At 37.5% G+C, this 21573-nt stretch overlaps 3 protein-coding genes and 1 non-coding gene across 11 annotated transcripts in view; 2 read left to right on the top strand and 2 right to left on the bottom strand.

The window, feature by feature from the left end:
- Positions 1 to 122: 122 nt before the first annotated feature.
- On the bottom strand, positions 123 to 4314 carry LOC111259558 (NFU1 iron-sulfur cluster scaffold homolog, mitochondrial). Its single transcript, XM_022831674.2, has 5 exons — positions 4017 to 4314; positions 3388 to 3555; positions 2516 to 2614; positions 1938 to 2162; positions 123 to 1510 (listed from the first exon to the last, which is right to left on the bottom strand). The coding sequence occupies exons 1-5, from the start codon at positions 4158 to 4160 to the stop codon at positions 1412 to 1414; spliced, it is 735 nt and encodes a 244-aa protein (XP_022687409.1). The 5' UTR covers positions 4161 to 4314; the 3' UTR covers positions 123 to 1411.
- Positions 4315 to 5583: 1269 nt separating this feature from the next.
- On the top strand, positions 5584 to 15190 carry LOC111259562 (uncharacterized). Of its 4 annotated transcripts, none has more exons than XR_002679704.2 (4): positions 5584 to 6011; positions 9613 to 9789; positions 10668 to 12582; positions 12890 to 15190. XR_002679704.2 is itself a non-coding variant. In XM_022831693.2 (4 exons), exons 3-4 carry the CDS (start codon positions 9636 to 9638, stop codon positions 11750 to 11752), a joined length of 1239 nt encoding a protein of 412 aa, XP_022687428.1. In that variant the 5' UTR covers positions 5584 to 6011; positions 8291 to 8400; positions 9613 to 9635; the 3' UTR covers positions 11753 to 15190. The 4 variants fall into 4 exon arrangements, 3 of the variants coding, with proteins under 3 accessions (XP_022687428.1, XP_022687429.1, XP_022687427.1); XM_022831693.2 differs by adding an exon at positions 8291 to 8400 and having other exon boundaries at positions 10668 to 15190; XM_022831694.2 differs by adding an exon at positions 8262 to 8400 and having other exon boundaries at positions 10668 to 15190.
- A 1407-nt stretch (positions 15191 to 16597) lies between these two features.
- Positions 16598 to 16689, top strand: TRNAI-UAU (transfer RNA isoleucine (anticodon UAU)). Its single transcript is given in 2 exon segments — positions 16598 to 16635; positions 16654 to 16689. It is a non-coding gene; the product is annotated as a tRNA-Ile (tRNA).
- A 1431-nt stretch (positions 16690 to 18120) lies between these two features.
- Positions 18121 to 21573, bottom strand: part of LOC111259561 (uncharacterized) — a 9033-nt gene continuing 5580 nt past the window's right edge. For all 5 annotated transcript variants that reach the window (XM_022831687.2, XM_022831688.2, XM_022831689.2 and 2 more), the window contains exons 7-10: positions 21291 to 21495; positions 20345 to 20578; positions 19219 to 19561; positions 18121 to 18441 (exon numbers count right to left, since the gene is read on the bottom strand). In XM_022831687.2, the coding sequence (XP_022687422.1) occupies positions 18372 to 18441; positions 19219 to 19561; positions 20345 to 20578; positions 21291 to 21495 (852 nt within the window). In that variant the 3' untranslated portion in view covers positions 18121 to 18371. The remainder of the gene's footprint in view (positions 18442 to 19218; positions 19562 to 20344; positions 20579 to 21290; positions 21496 to 21573) is intronic.

Here is a 21573-nt window from a genome sequence, read left to right as displayed (position 1 = left end):
GCATGCATTTTGTATTGTTTAGAAATGAAGTATACTATATAGACAATTAAAGACCTCTTTGCACTCGTTAATGTTTATCTACTGACATAAATGTGTATCCACGAGTTATGAGTCTTCATAGGTGAATGGTATTGCTAATTAGGGATACATGTGTACTCACTTTATTTTTCTGTAACCCATAGCAGATAGCAGTCTTTTGCTAATTCTGTTGACAACGATTCGTTTCTAAGCTGGTATATTTGGTGTTACACATACGCAATTGGAGTAATATTAAGTTTCAGTCTTCATGTAATCAAAGACATGGTAGCAAGTGATGAAAATAGTAGGGAATAGCGCAGAATTCTTCATTCAGTTTTCTGTGTTAACGCAGTTGATAGAAGCGTTGAATTGCTTAGTGTTGTTCGTTTTCTACATTTAACAGCAGGCGAACAGAGATCAGACCTGCGCTTTCTAATTTTGCCCTTTCACATATTAATGGGCTGAAAAACCGTTTATTTATCTATGCACATGCCAGTTATTTCGCGATGTATTAGTGTAAAAGATCTACTACATAATGTGTAAAATCCTTGAACAATACGAGCATTTATCTTGTTAACATTTAGAAGCAGAAATTATGAGCGTGTCCGGTACTGGAGTTACACGCAGCAAAACTATCTTTTACGAACTTTTAGTTACACCTTGGGTTGTCTACTCCATTGGTTGATACAGTTTTAACCAATGTATTCAGTTTTATTTAGTGTATCCATTACGGGCGTTATTTTAACTTAAGTCGAAATAACTCTAAGAACTTACATATTTATCCTTAACCTTATGCTATTGCGAGTTCTGATCGTATAAGATTCCAAAAAAGATTCCATTTTTCCAGAACTTATGTGACATTAATGTGTCGTATTTGATATAGCCTGTTGCACCTCTTTTACTCAAAGTTTACGTATACCTGGAAGCACCCTTAACTAGTTTTGTCACCTACTTACTACCCACCCAGAAACTACATATATGTCAATTCCTCAAGTAATCCATTTAGCTAACTAGAACAACGTATTTTGCTTGCACGTGCAGAGAAAACTATATTTAGGTGGTATTGCAAGCCTGAATCTTCCAAGGCCCTTCAAATACGCAAATACACAAGTACATTCTTATACGTAGCAGAATTATCTCTCAAATTCGATTTGTATTGCTATTAGGCCTTTCACTGAGTTGAAAAAAAAACTTATCTGCACGGACATAATGTAGTTTATTCACTAATTAATAACCATAATAGCTTGTGCATCTACATTAGGCACCGATTTATCTGACACGCATGAAATACCCTATACACAGTTACAGACAGGAACGACATACCATTTTTTTCTCCGAACATGATATGTACAAATTCCACAGCTGTCTGTTGGATATTCTAGTAGTCACCAGGTTATTCCTGCGGTTTTGTTCGAATCTTTTCCTCGAGCTTCTCGAATTCTCGCTGTGAAATCGCGTCTTCCTCTGACAATACCTCCTTAACACCTTTCACCTATAAAAGTCAATATTTTCCACAATGTGTTCTATATACAAACACAATTATTCTACTCTGTCGTTATGTTTAGAAAAACCTATATACGCATATCTTTTACGGCTGTTATCTATATGGTCGTCGAAACGTTTGCCTTCGTTTAAATACTCGTTTGGTCAAAATTATGCAAACAAGAAAACGGTCAAAAGTGCGCTTAGGGTTTTATATGCCTCAACAGAAGAATTTGTTGAAATGGACTCTTCCTCAACATAACCGTCTAAGTGGTTCACTTTAATTTTAATGCGCTGTAATACTTACGACATAATGAAATATTAACATAAGATGACTACAAAAATTGTTAGGTTGAGGGATACCTCCTAATAAACTCGATAAGCGGACAGCATATCAGCTAACAAAAACCAATGGAACTTTAGCGCGTGCTACAAACCTCAGGAACGTAAAACATCAGCATATTTTCGATGCCGGCCTTTAGTGTAACTGACGAACTAGGACAGCCTGTGCATGAGCCCTGTAACTCGAGCTCTACAATTCCATCACGAAACGCACGAAACACTATATCTCCTCCGTCCTCCATCACAGTTGGTCGAATTCGTGTGTCAATCAGTTCTGCAATCATTGCCGCAGTTTCACGATCGGCTTCGGTGAATTCTACCTAAAAAAATTAAATATTTCGAGTTTTGCATGAATGACTTTCGTTATATTAGGATTTCGTAAGCAAATGACCCTTCAGGTCCTACAAGTTTAGACCCCCCAATTCGTTTTTTGTGAGACAATTTCACTACACCTACTATAATCTTTTTGTAAAAACTGGAACCATATCCGTAAGATGATGAAGTTGAGCTATAATTTGTTGCTTTTTGAAACCTCATGGCACTGATACATTCCTTCTATAATTATCGTAGTTCAAGAAAAAAATAAAATTTACTTTGAAGATTTGCATCTGTACACTACGAACTGTTTTGTATTAAATATGCACAACCAAAATATATACTTTAATCAGCTTACCTTTTTCAACTTATCTTCTGACTCTTTATCGGGTTCAGGCGACTCGAGCACAGGCAGACCAGCACTGAAAAAATCCATCATTGTAGCATATATGGATGCCTTCAGAAAAAAAGGGAACAACATAACCTTGTTAACACAGTATAATACTAACGATAATCTTACCGTTACTGATATCTGTTTAGAACTATTCGTCAGTCGATAACAAAATAATAATGTAATAGAAGTAAACCCGTGGATATAAAGGGCCACCAATATGCTAATTATCAAATTATGCATTCATTAATTATAAATATTCGTGTTATAATGCGTTTTAGACCGTGGCGTTATTAAAACGCATGCAGCAGAAATGTGCAGTTTCAAAGATTGAATCCTCGGCTTTAATCAGGAAGTTGTCTGTACCACACTTAGAAATTTTGGTGTACAAATCGTAGTACAACTCAGCTTTGACGAATACATCACGCAACTGATTAAACCAAAAATCACTGTCAACAGCGTTTTTAAATATTCTATGATAAAGCATTGCCATATAAACCAATTACTTTACCTACCGTATTGTGCTTACCCATCTAAAAAAGCATACTAACCTTCCCGAGTACATTCAGAAACTTTTTTTAAAGAACTTTGCGGATGTTGTGGATTTCCTAACTCAGAATCGGAATTTCAAGCGGTTTAAGGCGATAGCTCGTGCTAAGTTCCAAATAATATATATTTAGAGTAACCTGATAGACGCATAAAAAAGTTGCCGATAATAAGATTATACACAGTAGTGTCTCATCCAAGAAGAATAATTTCGGACGTATTGTTTATACTACACTCCAACCATTGTAAGGTCCCCCGTTTGACATTATGAAAATGCACTTGAATAAAATTACCTTGAGGGCTGTCCATTCAAGAGCGTCGTCTGCGCGCGTTACCGTTATAAAATCTGGCCCAAGGAAGACCCGTTGAACCCCTGGTATAGCGAAGAGCTGACGAACTAACAGACTGTTTTTTGCAGTCTCAATCGTAGGGAAATCGCGACCCTGACCTTCTTCCAAGACCTTTATTTAATAAAGTTAAATAGTACAAAACAGTTGTAGAACATAACAAACGTTGCCAAATTCAGCCAAGATTATTGTGTCCGTTTATATCTTAATATGTGTTTTAAGTATCAATGAACGCAACAATCATCGTCAATGCTAACGATTCGCAATTATCAGAATAATAGAGAATTAGCGTACTTCAAATATTTTTGACTAGTCGTTTTTAATTTCATAAACAAAAGGTATAACACAATAAAAAATTCCTTTAAAATCGTTTATATAACTCTAATGTCAACTTTCACCTGTACAAATGTTTTCCCTTAACATCTACCACTGCCTCTTTTCTTGAATGTTACAAATATACAAACTATAAATTAGGCATGCATACTAGTGGTAATCGCATTCTATATAAGGACATTTGCCTCAAATCTGGCTGTGAGAGATCAACACAGAGGTAAGCTTCTTGCTCTAAAGTGTACCTTTATTCCAGGCAAAAACTTCAATGAATTTGGATTAGGTGTATCGCGCGTTTGAATGAACATCCGTAGACTAGCTGAAAGATGGAAACGGCTTACAGTCTGAAATGATTCGCGCACCATGCGACTTACAGCTGCTGCCAGCATCTTTCACAAGCCGATACTCCTTGTGCCTGACACCCCAGTTCTTAACAGTTGATACTCTATATTGACAATAGCTGCGTTCTAACGCTATATAGTTACAGCAACGGAGAAAACAGCTGATCTCTACGATACGAACGGTCGAGATACGGTTTGACGTTTTATTTTTAAACGTTAAGCTATTTCGTCTGCATCTCAATTGTTTAGTCTGTTATGAATCCGCCCGCGCGTAAACAAGGGCAGGTCATCACATTATGGCCCACTCGATAAGTAAACAATACAATTAATAGACATCTAAAGTTACAATATACCTATAAGAAAAGTCATAACTGTCGCTGACAATTTTCTGGACTTGTGCTTGTTCATAAATCAGTTACTTTTCACGATTTCTGGTTTCTTAGAGCACGAATATGCGTTACCTTAATAAAAAATATAAGACAGAAATTTTAGGCATTTTGTGAGTGATCCGTTTAACGTTATACACTAATATATGCAACTTATTTTTCTCTATGTATAAACATTTCGTGGTGTATGGACTTGAAAGAAAAGGCAGGATAGGTATTTGCCACGAAATCTTACCTAAGTCAACATTTAAGAGTCACCTGTCACGAACAGAAAAATCACAATACGATTGAATAGCGGATTTTCCTAGGAGTTATACAACCCGAAAATGAATACATGCCTCTATTCAGTGTAAATTTTATTGGATATAGACAATGTTATGTGCAGCATCAACGAACACACACAACTACATTAACCGATATAGAACTCCATATAAAAATTATGGTACTATATTGTATTGTATCGTCGGCACATTGTAAATCCTTTCTAATACATTTTTCCAATCAAATTCTATGCGCGCATCTGTAAACTACGGCCTTCAGCAATCAGGCAAGTGTTAGTTAATACATAGAGACCAAACTTTCAAACAAGTGTCTGTGTTCAAGCTATGCGCAATTTCAGTACCGTAACTTTATATATGTATATTCGTGGTACGTTTACGTGAAATGAACTATATTATAAAACCTATTCAGGCGTTAATTATTTTATGCGATCAAGCTAACTGGTTTTATGTAAGACCTTACGAAATTTAGTGATAGTAAATACATTTTCAAGACTATTCGCGTATTCCTAAGCTTACTTTACGTGTAACAATAAAATAGAACCCATAACAGTTTTAATCTCTTTCTAGGTCGTTAAGTTCATTCTATTTGTTGATTTGCATAATACTGCTTTCCTAGCAAATCATTTTAATATCGTTCGAATCATCTGCTACGCCTGTCAAGTTTTAAACTGCCGTTACGCACTGCGCCAAACTGCGCGAATAATCTGACCTCAGTTCGCCAGCGACGATGATTTCATTACATAAATGCGTCCATCCGACCACTAACCACTGAGTCGCCGCTAAATCTGCAAATAGCGCAGCATCAAGTTTTATATTGACTTGGTTTGCAACTTCTATGTTTGATGTTTTATCTTGTGGGGGCGGGAATTGGATATACCTAAAAATAAGTAATGAAGTGATTCTAGTAATATTTCTTATATCTGTGTGATTTGTTTGGTGATGGTGGACAACTGATTGTTGTTACAGTTGTCTCTTTGTTTTTGTCGTGAAGAATAGGCGCGAGAGTCGGAACAATCATACGTTTCCGTCTGGTTCGACCCTGTCTAACAACACACAAAGAAGACAAAGTATTTGGTGTTTTGGCGCTCTCTAATTGAAGATTGAAATCTGTTGGTAAGTTACCTTTAGACCGAGGAAAAACAGAGCTAGAACCTCAGCCATAGACGAAATGGCGGCGACAACAGCAAAGGTAGGCCCAAATATCGGGCAGTCCAAGGAAGCAACCAAGACGGGTGAGTCTAAACTAGTGCTCATAATAAGTGCTGACGAGTTTTTTGCCACAGTCAAGTTTTAAACCGATGTGTATGAGCACAGGAAGTATGATTGGAGTAATACAAAGTGTAGTTATTTCAAAATATTTATCTCATTTTTTCCTTCACCTTGAGCCTATCCAGTACTAAGGAGAACAGCTGGCTTCTGGGGTTTTGCTCTCTTCGCTTCAAGAGACTAAGGTAGACATGTTTTGACACATTTGGGCGCGCACTGCCTGCGCGGAAGACCACTTATTTTTTAAAGCCCACGCTTGAAAGCTCTTATAGGAAATCTTCCTCATCGGGTGATTGGTTTACGTGGCGCGAAGTTAAAGAGCACTGAAACAAGCATAGTTTTTCCTCAAAAGTTCCGAAGTGTTTATTCTGTTATCGCAGAGAGCTATACCGAACATAGGTCTGCTTATATCGTGATGCATGTGATATAGAAAAAGTTTCAGGTGCACAAAATTTCTCTTGACATTTGTCGTATTAGCATCCATCATATTTCAGAAATGGATAAATGTAAAAGTACAAACACACAAAATACCATTTGTGTCTATCCTTTGCCGTGCAAGACGATATAGGAAAATTACATTGCATGTAGTACGAATATCAAACTTCGTATATTTTACCAGCTATATGTGCGGTTTCATAGATTAAACTGTGCTCCGTATAATTTCTGTTTCGGCTAGGTCAGAACAGACCGCGCTAAGCGCTGTTGAAACGTGGTGTTGATCGATCTTGAATGGTGCTTTTAGAACGAGCTCGCGGTGTCACAGTCGGTTTATTCTGAAATTATTGGATACTGCATATTGTTGTAGTAAATTGCAGGTTTACTATGAAGAACTGCAATATACTGCAATAAATAGAAAAGAAAAAAATCGCATGAGAAGTTATTTCAATAGATGCCGAGACAACTTTTGGACTCAGTCGTGGCACAGAAGATCTATTGTAAAAAAGATCTAAGATCTATATTCCAGCTTTAATGATAAGAGTATTCATGAACATGCAAGCTTTCCCTATTCACTGAAGTGTCAGTATATTTGCGCCAACTTGACTGGCCCAAACTGTTCAAGTTCGTTAGGAATACAAAATTGTTTAATCCATCACTCTTTGATTTCTCATCTCTTATGCTGCACGTTCAAAATTATGATGAAAATTTAGTCAATGAAGAGTCAAAGGTCACGCATATAAATTTTAACTTTTTTCCCTTATGTTCAGGTCTCACTGTGTTTGCCTGTTCACGTATAACTAAGATGCGTACAAATCTTATTCAGCCTTGATGCGCTACGATTTTCATTTCCATAATCATAAGCTTTAATCATTGTCATTCAAACAGTAAACGTTGCTTTTGCATTACGTGCAGCTGGAATAAGTTGTTCTCTAATTTAATCTATCTGTGCTAAAGATGAGACTAAATTAGTTGTACAGTAGAAGATACGTGCTTCGAGAACATAAAAACTAATTTTACCGTTGGTCCGGTTAGCAAATGTTGTATCGGTATATTTATACGATTCAATATCGATAAATAATACACACGAATTTTCAAATAGGTCACTTTAGTTGAGTGATAGATGTAGAAAACCTCCTTATTGAGCTCCCACGCGAGTGAGCTTTTACAGGAAGCATCGTTCAAAACGAAACTTACTTAGAAAAGCCATAATTTCAACAATGAGGTGACTCAACTGCCTTAGAAGTGGTTTTACTGTCCATATAAATGTACTTTCTCAAGGTGAAAGGTGATTTTTGAAGTGAGTGATAATTGTCTCCAAGCTTCTTGTCTTTGTTGGTATGAAAGTCGAAAGACCAACGTTGTTTCATTTTGACCGGTGATCGGCAGTGCTCTCTAAAAAAAAACAAAAGGCCTTTCGTCGAACCCATTTGCGCTAACGATTCACAAAACACAATATGTAGCCCAGATTTTTTTGCGGATGGTTTCTTCTGAGTTTTCATTTATTGCAGCAGCACTCAGTTATTTTGTCTATTTCATATGACACACACTCCCAAGCGTTGTAATGGTTAACTTGGTAGCTTGATAATCCAAATTCTTCGCGCCTAGGGTGCTTGCATAATTGTACACTTTATAGTTTTTTTAGAAGCAAGGGCTTTCGTTGTCTAATAGTACTCTTGTTACCCCGTCGGGGGCACTCTGTTGAATACGAATTTCCAGTTATAATATGTACGACATGGAATCCTATCTTTAAATTGAGTACTTCTGGGGGCTTCGTGTAGGTAATATTCGATCTTGGCTTTATGTCCAGGTTCCAGCGTGTGGTGCTGCATTAACATGATTGGTGGTTAGATTAAGAAACCATACGGACAAATACCAGGCTTCTTCGGCGGACACGCGTTGCTCATATTCCTCAGGGAGGTTAGTAAGTTCTCGTTTGCTGGAGCTAAGTGTCTCTTAGTACATATCTAAGCAATAGCTAGTATTGTTGTCAGCCAAATTAATACGCCGTCATCAACAAATTGCTGTAAATCGATCCTTTTATGCGCGTTAACTCTGGAGTAGCCATATAAGATTGGACCTGGAAAAATAAAAGGTATTCAATTACAAATTTTGACTTTGTATTAATTTTCAGTTTTCTTTACCGATTTGTGGAGCATTTATCATTGATGGTTCCGCTGCTACGGGTAAAACGTTAGACTACACTAAAACGTATTGATTGTTCAATCAGGGCAACCAGATGCGTTGTTGCCTACGCCCTTAGGTCACAAAACGACAATAGAGATGAGGTGGATAGGGGGTTCTAGGTACTGCACTGCTAATGCAGGCGCCACGCGGCAGACGATGGTGGTTCATTGGAGAGGGCATGTATAATTTGTGACTCTGGTCAGTTGCTGTTTGTAACACTGTAAAACTTAGTTGAGAACTCTGCGGAACTCTTGAGAAATTACGACTGCAAGGATGCCCGACAGTGCTCCAAATACAAGATAATTATTAGAATCAGGTGAAACGCTCCGGGCTTTAGCGATTAAAAATTTTAGTGTCAATTGTAAGTGGTCCTTTGTAACTCTACTTATACGGAAATCTTGTTAGCCCAATATCCGGAAAGGCTAATCTGCCTAACTACAGTTAAATACATAAAACAAGACTCATACTGACACTTGATTTGTGCCACGCCCCGATGAGGTGCTAAGCTTATTAGATTCCTAAATTTATACTTTCTCTTATATATCTGATAGCGACCTCGAAGCATAATGATAGCTTCATTGTAGTTAAAAGTTTTGTTGCAAGGTCCAGAAGGGCACTGAACAAATCTAGTCCAAAGTAATGCAGTCTTTTGGCCTTTATATGGCATGGTTAAAATTATATATGTATAGAGTACAAATGTACCGTATTCATTAGATCTAATAGCTTTTCTTATAGCTTAGGTACGCCCATCCTTGTTTTACGCAAGTAATGAAAGCAAAATTTTCTAGTGTAGTTTTCTAGCCCTTAATGGGATATGACTGTTGGTTTCGGCGCAACGAATGGTGATCGCAACAGAACTGCATATATACGTTCTCATCGTATTAGGCAGCTTCGCTAACTTCATACGAACAACTTTTGTAGAATAACATAGTATAATTTTTACAGATGGGCGGCCATTCAAGGTGGAGATGTCGGACCAGGATCTGGTTGATCAAATTCAGGAGTTGGCCCGGGAGATTGAAAGCATGGACGATGTCAGCAGCGTAGCTTCTGAGTCCCAGAGATTGAGTCCAAGTTCAAAACTTACTGTATTGTGGGCCAAAAAGCGATTCCCCAGACAAGGTCAGTTCTACTATGGCGGTAATTTCGTCTCGGTTAGTAGATTACAAAATACTTTCGACAAAAAAGTGGTCGTGCCTTATTATTGTATCTACCATTGGCAGTCAATTTGACCGTTTTCAACATGGTACGAATAGGTGTACAAATGAATATCTATAGGTTTATTATTAAAAGCAATGGTATTTAATTAGCATTGAAATTATTTAGAAGATGATTGAAACAGACAGGTAAATAGGCTATAACGGCAGCACAGTGAGTGAGACTTGCAAGCGCATGACAATGACCAAAGATTAGAGCTAGATCTTTAGCAAGAAGTCACTAATTTTCCTGAATTAATTTGCTTTAATTCGAATCTATCATTTAGTCAAGTTAAATTTATACGAATACTATAACACTCTTCATTTGTAATTTGTCCTCAGTTGGCTATGTACAATAGGAGTTAATTATTGGTATTAAATTCATTTCTTAAAGTAATTGTTCACTCTGACTATACAAGTAACATTGTGCAGGTATATGTAATCATATTTAGATAATTCCATCGACTGAAGTATCATAGACCCACCCGTTAAGTATTTAAACAATTCGCTTACTGACTAAAGACTTCCGGAAAAATGTTTATAAGAGAATGTAATAGCAGCAGAGGAATGAAACATCGACTAACATATATAGACATTACTCATATCATTTTACATAGTTTGTGTAAAAATAAATGTCTTAACGGTTTTTTCTCTCTTAAAGAACAACTTTTATTTGGTTTAAGGGCAAGCTAAAACTGCGGTCATAATGTGCTTAATACTGACAAAAACTACCAGAAAAGTTAGCAGCAAATTCAGCACCAATTCTCAATAAGATTCTTACTGTAGTATGTTTCTCTATTACAGGCATTCGTTCCACCCGAAAGGTGGGACAGCAGCGCAAACTCAGCTTCGGCGCGACCACACGAGTCGAAGTAGGCCATTTACCGTTGAGGCAAGTTCAAAGCAATGGTCAATACCCAGACTCTTGGGAGTGGACACAGAAAGATCACGACGAAAGTCACCCTCTCGAAGGATCTTTGAATAATTCTCAGCCGATTTCACAAACACGATGGCCATCTTCAGCTGCATCGCTTAGCGAAGAATCGGAGTATTCTATTGGAACGATTGCAGCGCCTCTCGATCAAGAGAGTATCTCTGATGCTGAGGAGAAACAACCTGAGGCGATAAAACTAGTAGTGCCCCAGTCAATCACGAGTGTTGATGAGCATTTGGGCTGCACACCAACGACGGCTCTAGATGTGCAGTTATTAATAAGAAAAGACATACCATATCGTCTCAAAGAGAACGGGGAAACTATTATGAACGAGTTGGACATTCCGGTAGAACAGGCCATAGATGCCATCCAACAAAGGAGCGAAGAAGGTAGGCAAGTTTACATGACATCGAGGAGTAGAGGTGAGCCAAATGTGAAGCATCCAAAGTTTGTATCTCCTGAGGTATCTACTGTGCTAACAAACAATAAATACTGGGATCATCAGGCGTATACGAGAAAAGTAGTACCGACCGGTCCGCGGTCACAATTAACTGCGGACTCTCGCAATAAGCTCGCAACAGCTCGAAAAATCATGAGCAAGCGATCTGGCTTGAGCACAAAGAATAGTGCTACCCTGGTACCATACAAGTCGCGAAACAGTAAGCACAAGGACAGTGAACATCCAGCAACAACTTCTCGAAGTAGAAACCGCACGGAGGGAAACAGTCGCAAGAGGAGAAGAAATGTTGATGGGTTGTGTCAAAAGTGTAGAAAGCCTCTAGAGAAGAAACTTGCAGTTAAATGGAGCGAGAAGGAATGGGACCATTTCTGGACAAAAGTGTCTTGCGCTGCATCAGACATTCGTACACTACGAGAGCATGGCCTCGACGATAATGAGGCATGTGTAGGTTTCTTGCACAGTTTTAAAGACCTAATTAACATGCCATTTCTATGAGGCAGCCTAAGAATGGCATTGTATTGATGTATGTATTCATAGAAAACGAAGGTGTACATTTACTGTATGGGAAGTTGTTAATGGACTAAGATATTCAGTCAATGAGCTCCCCAGCCTCAAGCGTAGAAAATATGGCATTAAAGCAATTTCGCCGCTAATTGGGCATTTAAACAAATGCTGCAAGTGACTTGTACTTGGCTTTAAATTTTGTTATGCTGAAGATCCTCATTTCATAAATAGATTGTCTGTTTGACATTGCTACGTGTCATTGTTGAGAGTGAAGAAGCTGGGAACTGAAGCAGCTATGTGTTGTCATATCATGGCAAGTCCGACTATTTCATGCATTCCTTTGTCACGCTATTTTTTAAGTTCTCAATTTGACCTTATGGAGCACTTCATTGGGGCTAAATTTTTCCGATGATATCGGTGGTTCGAAACAAAAAAGTAATTGTTTATCTCGAGAAAGCATTTCAGTTATAGTCTGAATACACCAAAGATGGGGGCTGCAGTCAATCGATTATGTACGGGTGCCGGAATAACTGTAACCAAAAAAAATATGCACTGTACAAAGCACGATAATTTGCACGGTATTATTACCTTATTAGTACCACAATTATTACTAGAGAAAGGTAATTACAGCGTGCATACGTTCACCTAAAAGGGAATGACATTCCATGCAGTAACTAGTGGAAATGTAAATGATACATGAGACCAATAAGCCATTTTTATGGTTTGACTTTTAAGGTAGGATTACTTTAACGAGCTTGTGGGAGAAATGAGATCAACAAACAGTGTTTATATTATCACTTGTTCCTTTGTTACTAAATTTGGTAAGTATATGTAGTGTGACTTATTTATTTTAGCAATTATGAAGCACTTTCAGCAGTTAAGAAAAATCTAGATCTACCATCTATGGTACCCCATGTGGTTATCTTTGTTGGGTGCTGAGAATTGTGCCCGGAAGTTGCAACTGCGCTAGTCCTAACAATGTCAATAAATTTTTCATTCTCTTGTACAGCGACTATGTAATATGGAATGTGTAGAATCGTTCAGATGTTTAGATTAGGTGGAAATGACTCAACGGGCATCATATTGGTACGTAAAGCTATTTAATAGGTGTGTTCTATTTAATTCCAGTGAGAGAGCGTCCTACATTAGTAGCAAACACGCAGAGTCGGAAAAAAATACTAGCGAAGTAGACTTACGTATGTAAGTTCAAGGATCATGGAGTTAACTATATATTTCTTTTTATTATAATACGAAATTCTGTATAAGGAACCTCATTGTACCCTACAGTGCTTAACATTCAACCTACTTAAACAATTGTTATTTAAGTTAGCATATTTGAACCTTACGCGTCATCATTAAAGGCAATGAAACGCTACCGAAAACGTATATTCAGTTATAAAAGCAATAACAATTGCTAGAAATCGGTTAATTTGACCGGGAAAGGTATGAAGAGGTATATGAGAATTATTAGTAGACTTGATGTTAATCAACAAGGGCCCCTCTTTCACTGTTTGGACGAATGGGGTGTACAGTGTATATAATCTAACGAATAGTCGTTAACATAGGATACTGCGTTATACATATCAAACATTACCAACGTTCCTGACTTAGTGATCCCACTCCGCGTGATGTATCATTCTGATGTGAGAAGTCGATGTAAATTTTGGAAAACTGTTGGAAACCGGAGAAGATTGACAGGAAAATTCTGCTTTATATCTGTAAAATATTTCTACTCGGTGGTAAATATATTTGAATTTGCTTAATCGAAACATAGCATAGACAGGCCCTTTTCTTCTCATTCTCCGTAAAGTACAAGGTTATCCTTTCATAAGGTATTCACGAGTGAGGCGAAAGATATTCCGTTTGTAATATGGACAATAATAATGAGTCGTATGTGAAGTGCATAAAGGAATACATAAAATTGTTAGGTACGATCTTATTACGTTAGGCAATAGAAAGTCTATAAATGTTATAGATGTTATTGCCAATGGCTAACTTTTGTTGTCAGAGATGGAGGAATACTACATTTAAAAACTGTTTTAGGGCAATGCCTTCACATGAGCAAGAATGAACGGAAATGTAACAAGAGGAGTACCAAGAACAGCGAAGATGGGGCTACATTGTCACTTTTCTACTAATGACGAAGGTGGTAGGTAAAGTCAAGGGTTAAGTGCGTGGGAAATATTTGTTCAGGTATATGGTGTAATTAGCTTATACGTACAGTCTTAAAAACGTGCGCAAGGTCTTATCATTCGTTTTCAATGACTTCTTTGTCACAGAAGAAAGCCCATCATACGCAGCATATTAAAAAATATCTATCAGGACAGATACAGCTCAGGAGCTTTGTCAGTCGCCTTCAGCGGATGTTGTTGTATACGAACGCACGCTGAGGTATAAAAAAATAGCATGCGTTAAATAACCTGTTTTGTTTCTCGTTCCATGTAAATGCAGTTCAATCTGAGTTTATGTTGAGTTGAACGTAAAACTTCGCCTGCTTTTTCAAATGCCTCCCGATCGTTTTGATACTCATCTGTCTTTAAATGTTTTCGACTTCTATATGTCGGCTCTACTAGCGTTAAGCACTGCTTCAGACTGCTGTATGTGCACGTCCTGTTTCGAATCAAGGCGATCACGTGTGCCTAAGTTAAGAGCACAAACACGTTACCAGTGCACCGTCAAAAGAACAATCCGTTTCTCTCTTGAATGCAGTGTACTACTCAAAGCTTCTGGCAGTCTCTGTTGTTTCATTTAGTTAAAGAAGGCTCCAAAAGTTGGCTTTTCTGGGGAAAAATGTATCCTCGCAGTAAAATGCATTTGCACACTCTTTCTTTTGATATAAAGAGCGATCTGGGAAGAAAGATAACAAATCGATGTCAAATATGTCATTTATGAAGACATCTTTTCACATTAAGGCACATATCTTCAAAGAGGTGGCGGAACCTTTAAAGGTGTTACCGCTAAAACGACGAGAAACCAAGAGGAAATATGGGAATAGTTTCTTTATATCTATTTTTTGTAAATTACTTTACGCAAATAATGCAAATATAAATACAAACTAGGCTAAAGTAAGGATTCATTCCTGTGAGTACTTGCTTAGCTAACAAAACTAACGTTTTAGATTTACTGCAGCAACGTTCTGTTGTTGCGGAAGGACATTCAGGTTACGACTACGGATGTTTTTTGGTTGAATGCATGGGTTAACGTTCTGAAGCAATTAGAATTATCCCTCTTATAAAAATGTTTACAAAACTGTGTTATTTAGTTACAATAATGTATATAATAGTTTGATGTAAAAAACTAAAAAAGGATATTCTTACATGTTGTGTACTACCTATGTTGTTGGTTATACAATGCAATAGTGTTGCTATGTGGCTAAAATTGCGAAAAAACTCGGCAAATAAACAATTGCTTGTTTATTGTTTTCATGAATACTACTTTTTTTCTAATTTGATTTTGATAGGTTCTAATGGAGGGCACAACAAAGTTCTGACAATATCAGACGCCAGATATCATAAAAGCCCTTCGCTACGGCAGCATTCGCATACATTTGTTAACTTGACCTGGCAGCCCCCAGGAATAATAAAGTGTCACTGCCAGCAGTACGCCGCCGATTATTAAAAAAGTTATTTTTGGTGCATCGTTTTTACAGCAATGCGGAACATTCAGAGAAAACATTCGTTTGTGTGTCAAGCAACAGAGCAAGTGTATTCTTTTTGTTAGCGCCATGTTACAACCGACAGTGTCTGATATTAAGATTAGAGTCAACTGACATTATGAAGGTACAATTTATACTGCTATAGAAGCTGATATGTAAAAAGACAGTTCATTTTTTAATTCATGTATCATGCCTTTTAGGAAATTCAAGCCCACTATTTTTGGAAAGATATATGAATACATATACTAGGGGCCCTCTATTAGACTAACAATATTGACGAATGTATGCGGTCTACGCCTCGATTGCTATCGTACAGTCTTCGTGAAGCGGATGAACGGCAAAAAACGTAAACGCAACAGAGTAAACTGATCCTCCAAATGGCCCAGGCACGAATGCTACGGAAAATATTAGGTAAAGCATGACACGCAAACGAGGACTTGGTATACAGGTCATATATCTGTCAGTCCTTCTTAAAAGAAAAATCTGATGAAATGATCTGAAGCCCATGAAAGGTGCAGGTATGCGTAGTACAAAAAACATGCACCTTTACGCGTATAATGACAGGTAGGATATAGGAGAATGAGAAACGGAGAGATGTTTTTTAGAAATAGTGGCTTAAGAGTCTCAAAAACTGAAAGCTGTAAGGCGCTCTTAGTAAAGAGCTGACCAATAAACCTTTTTTTTTAATCTGCACCAGAGTTAGACTTCACTAGCGTCTTTTAGCCTGTAATTATCAATAAAGGGCAAAAAGCTATTGCATCTGTAACGGAGTTATTTCCAGAAATGTCTAAACAACATCAATGCATTAAGTTAATAAGATTGCCTTAGAATACGCGGTAATTATTTATGGACATATGAGATCTTTAGAATAGTATCGGGAGTCTTTCTCTACCTTGCTAGGCCCTTTTTATCTGACGTCTCAGGTCATGGCCCTCATTCTCACTGCACATGTGAATACAAAAAACAGGAAAACCAAACACCTAGATATAAGGACCGTTTTGCAATTCTCCGGAACGGGATATGTGAATTGGCTGTTTAAATAGAATTTGAGTGTCGGATATGAAGATAAATAGAAAGCAATCGTGGTATTCACAGGCAAAGGTAATAACATCCAAACGGGTCGGACATTTTATGAAGAATGTCGTAAATACGCACGAAGCTCGATTCGAACGCTGAATGTCTCCCCAGTGGCGCAATCGGTTAGCGCACGGTACTTATATGGCAGTGGCCGTGAGCAATGCCGGGGTTGTGAGTTCGAGCCTCACCTGGGGAATATTTTCTAGCTTATGATGGCATTCGTTTTTCCAATCAATTAATTTAAAGATCAATCAGTAAGGTCAGCACGGTTAACGTATTCAGTAAAGTGGCCAATATAAGTATCGCACTGTTTCTTATGAAACTAGGTTTAGTATACTAAGTAGCAGCTACAATTGTGTGCTACGGATCATAGCAACTGCCGAGGATGAAAAGACTTCAGTTACATCTTCATATCCCCAGTATTTGGTGTCCAGTGGGTTAAGCTGACTGTTTAATTGTTCGTCTCAAGTTTTAATTTCAGCAAGTAACATACACGTACTTCAAACAAAGGGGATATGATTTGTCTGCAGATGACGATACTGGACCTGTTTCTTTTATCGTCTGTACATTGACAAAGGAACAACGTAAAGATATCAAACTCCCGTTTAATCATTTACCGTGCCGAGTAATCTGTGGGTAGTTTGTAAACCATCGACCATATTGTAATAAACATTCCTGTGCTTCAATTGGAAACTAGGTAAATGACATATAAGTATATTTTTATATAAGCGGTCGGCATCTCCAAAGAACCTTGGATCCTCTTCGGAATATAGTCTTACAGTTCAGTGCATTCTGAACCGTAATATCTACTTGGTATTTATAAAATATAATAGTTGGTACCAGTGATATGCGAAGCATTTTCCACAAGCGTTATTGGATGTAGCAAAGGTAACGGCGCCGAGACGATTGGATTTGTAAAAGAAGGCATCAATAATGAAAAATATTGCATATTATGATGATGATAAAACCACTAAAGGGTGAACTACGATTTTACAGAAACGCTGATATGCATGGAAAAATAACGGCAAGGAAATCTACACGAGTTCAGTCAATAGGAAGGGCAAGGCGGGTCTAATGTGTATGTGTATGTGTTCAAATAATGAATTGCATAGTTCATTTGCTATATTATCTATAAATCATAAGATCATTTCAGACCGAGTTCTTATGCTACTTCTTCAGTTCATCGGCCAACCGTAGTGTTATCGAAATCATCATTCAATGTTTTTAGGTAAATAATGGTTACATGAAACGCATCCAAAATATTTTCTCTCTCCATTGTTCTGACATATATACAGGGCAAGGTTAATATTTGTAAATTATAGTACTAACATTTTAATTGAATGAAGGTACATTATTAGATGGTACACTTGACTTGACTCATCACGCGTCATTAGAGTGCGCGAGATAAATTCTTCTCTTAAAGTCAAAAAATAAAATATAGTAAAGGGTTTTCTTAGTGTGCTAAAAGTTCGGCATATAAGGTTAACGGCTCAAAAGCAGTTATAGCCTCGTAAATACATAAATACTATTACATCTACATAGTCTTGAAATCGTCTCCGTGGTTGTCAAGGTAGTAGGTTTAAAGCTGTCAACCTAAGTGATATAGTTGGTTTTTAAGACGCTTAAGTTTTTTAGCATGGTTTATGTATTCTTTTATTATTTACACCTTTAAATTGAATTGAGTAAAAACATAATTCTATTAGATTTCTCTTCAATTTACATATAAGTTCACCATGTGTTTTACATTCATAACATAATTTTTGTACAACTGAATTTTATACTAGCTATATCAATACGCATATATCAATTCTGAATGAATGGTTTTAAAACCCGTAGATTTGATAGGTTTGTAATTCATTGAACCATTTCTTTGGCGTATTAAAATACGTCGTCAAATTGGGCTATTGGTAGGGCAAAGGTTCCTTGATCCGGATTATAGTACTCGAATCTGCAATGAAAATCCAAGCAGCACATTATTCATTGTTCAATAATTACTCTCAGTTCCAGTATGATGACTGGTTAGAATATTAGACTAGCACTATTCAAATAATTATTTGTTTATCCCAGTACTAACAGGCTTTAACCAATGCGCTCATTGCCTAAACTTTCATATCTTCTCAATTTTCAGTTATTTATTTGGATGAAATAAAAAGAAGAGCAGAGAAAAAGCACCGCCCACCAAAGATGGAAAAGCTTAGTATTTAGTCTTCTTCTGTGCGCCACACCACATAGGTTACTTTAGCCTAGTAGATAGATAGTAAAAGGGAAGCGTCCATTAAATTAAGACTGTAAAAGAGACCTAAGTTATTTTAACCAGAAATACGTTGTCTTAGAGAATCAACATTTTCAATAGCAAACGGTTGTTTAAATAACGGTATCACGTTGAAAATAGCTGCTTAGTTCAAGATCGCCCAACAGTCTGTTTTACTCGAAACGGTCCTATGTTCGTAGATAAGAGGTCAATCAGCGACCGAAGAGGTGATAATTTTCGGATCTTGTATATGTTTACATGACGTCTCGAGGCCTAAATGAGATCCTAGTTCAACTATAAGATGAAAAGTTCGGACAATTTATGTAACACTGTTCATTTGCAAGCAGAATATGTATTTCAGCTTAATTTTTTTGTGACAACAGAAGTAATAAATGCCAGAGAAAATTCATGACTTATGGCTTCTTCAATTCTTTAAACGCTAAATGGAAAAACATTCTGTTATAATTTACCCACCTTGTGCCCTCGTAGGGTGGAAAATGAGGATTCGTGCTGGCCGTTGATGACCTTCTCCACAAGGAAGGTTTCAGCTCAAAACGCTTGAAAGATGGTTGGCGTTGAAGTTTAGGGGTGGTCCTTTCTTTACTAACACCAGCGCTTTCAGATCCTAATGGAGCTTCGGAGTTCGTTGAAAGAACATCTGTGTTTCTATCGTTTGCAGGTTGGAAGTGTCGTAACGGTCTTTCAGAGCCGGTGACGACCTGATCTCGAGCTGAGGAATCATCGACCAGTGATGGGGTCGGTAGCATTGCGAGCGGTAATGGAGAAGGAGGAATCCGTTCGCCCGCTCCAATAAAGTCTGTTTGCAGAAGAGGAACAAAATTGAGTCGGCTATATACTGTTTATGAACCCCACATTCGTTCAAAGAGGTAGACTAGATCAGTAAATACCGGTAGTACATTTAGCTTGTTTTCAAGCAGCGCGATGCGATAGTAAGGGATGCACTGCACAATACAATCGTAATCGTTATGAAAGCCGCAATGTCTTCATGGCCCGCTAAATGAGATTCCGTAGATATATGCACAACTTCATTGTAAGTGAAAGTAAGGAACCCCGTGGTATGTTGACATACTTTTCCGAGATATTAGTCTCTTTCTACATAAACTGTACGAAGCTTATTTGGACTATACTTTTCAATCTCATTTCCATTTTGTCTAGGATACACAATCCAAGAAACCCCGATGGCTTTTCCGCGTAGCAGTACTTCAAAATGTTGCTCTTTTAAAGAAATGTCTCAAAATTATATGGACCTTTAACTAATTTTTTGACAAATCGAGAACTTATGCTAGGTTTTTTCGCCTTCCTATATGTACACTGTGTGTCTAAGCCCGGAAACGGTCATCTCGCCATTAAACTATCGAGGCTAGATATGAGGCCGACCTGAAGGCGATATAGCATCAGGCAAGATGTAATTAAATTTGTTAAAATAACAAGTTTACCAAACTGTTTGGTATTTCAGAGAAATAGGAGTAAACGTCAATAGAGGGCTATGTAGAAACTCTCACAGTGATACATATGCGCATTTGTAGGAAGCGGTACAACTAGAAATGAAGGAATCAATTTAAATCAATTTCGTTATTACCTTTTGAAGAAAAATTTTTTTTCTTTTGATTTGGAAGAATGGTTTCGCCAGCTTCTGTTGTCACAGGTCGCGACGGCGGAGGAACCTCTTTGAGCTTGTGCAATGATTTAGGTGGATTTGATGTTTCATAAATTTGGTTCACGACAAGATTATTTGGTGGTAGAAGAGGCCGCGCAGAGCAATTCATCTCGTCTTCACAGGTGTCTTTTGCAAGACATTCCTCATGTGCAATACCTAGCTCGATAAACGCAATTCATAAAAATGTTTCACAAATCCGTTATTGTGCAGCCCTCATTGTTTAGACGGACTAGCCTTGTGTATTGATTTTTGGCGGCATCTGAATTATATTGTAAATATGCTCACAAAAGTGTGCACTGTCTTTCCTCTCTAAGGCAGCCTTTTGAACTTAACAGTAGTTTTTTTTTGTCTCTGTTTTGCCTTTCACCTACTATGTATCACCGGGCTGACGGCTCCCTTATAAATTGCAGAGTGGAGTTAATGTGAGAGTAAGAGCTTCTTTCGGGATCGGTTCTTAATGGAATTGCTTAGAACAAAAATATTGGAGATAACTAGCTTAATAGCTTTTGTCTTTTAAATTTGACCCCAAAAACGACACAGCGTTCTTTAAGAGCAAGTCAGTATTAAACTTCTATTGCTACCTATGTGATAAATAAAGAACTACTAATTAAAGAATACTTTTCATAATATGATGACACCATTTTGTCCTAAAATTGAGAAAAAGATAACAACAACTCTTTTAACGACGAAGAGCATACATACAGACTAAAAAATGCCATACAATCAATCCAATATGTATCGTATTTCATATAAGTATTCCGATTATTTGAAGCCAACCTTTGTTGCCTTTAAATACAAACTGCATTATCGATTTCAACAACAAATAAAACGCAAAGGTCTTTCGAGGCAGGTAAAAAAATACACGCACCTGGTGCAACTTTATCACGAGTAAAGTCCTTGTGCTGCAATACTTGATCGGAATTCTGCTCATTCGATTTTGAGATGAATTTCTGAATTTCATCCTGCAAGTGTTTTCTTGCGTTCTGGTCCCTACCGGCAGACGCGACTACATCGGACCGACTCTTACTGAACATTGCTCGATGATAGAAGAACATTAGTAGGAGCAGTACCAACTAAAAATATCGTTGATCACATAGCGAAATACTTCTACATTATAATATTGGATAAAAGACATGTTATAGGTTACTTAG

The sequence above is a fragment of the Varroa jacobsoni genome, unplaced genomic scaffold (genome assembly GCF_002532875.2).
Source record: "Varroa jacobsoni isolate VJ856 unplaced genomic scaffold, vjacob_1.0 scaffold_345, whole genome shotgun sequence".
Lineage (NCBI taxonomy): Eukaryota > Metazoa > Arthropoda > Arachnida > Mesostigmata > Varroidae > Varroa > Varroa jacobsoni.
The sequence above is the reverse complement of the archived record's forward strand: the minus strand, read 5'-3'. Positions and strand labels throughout refer to the sequence as shown.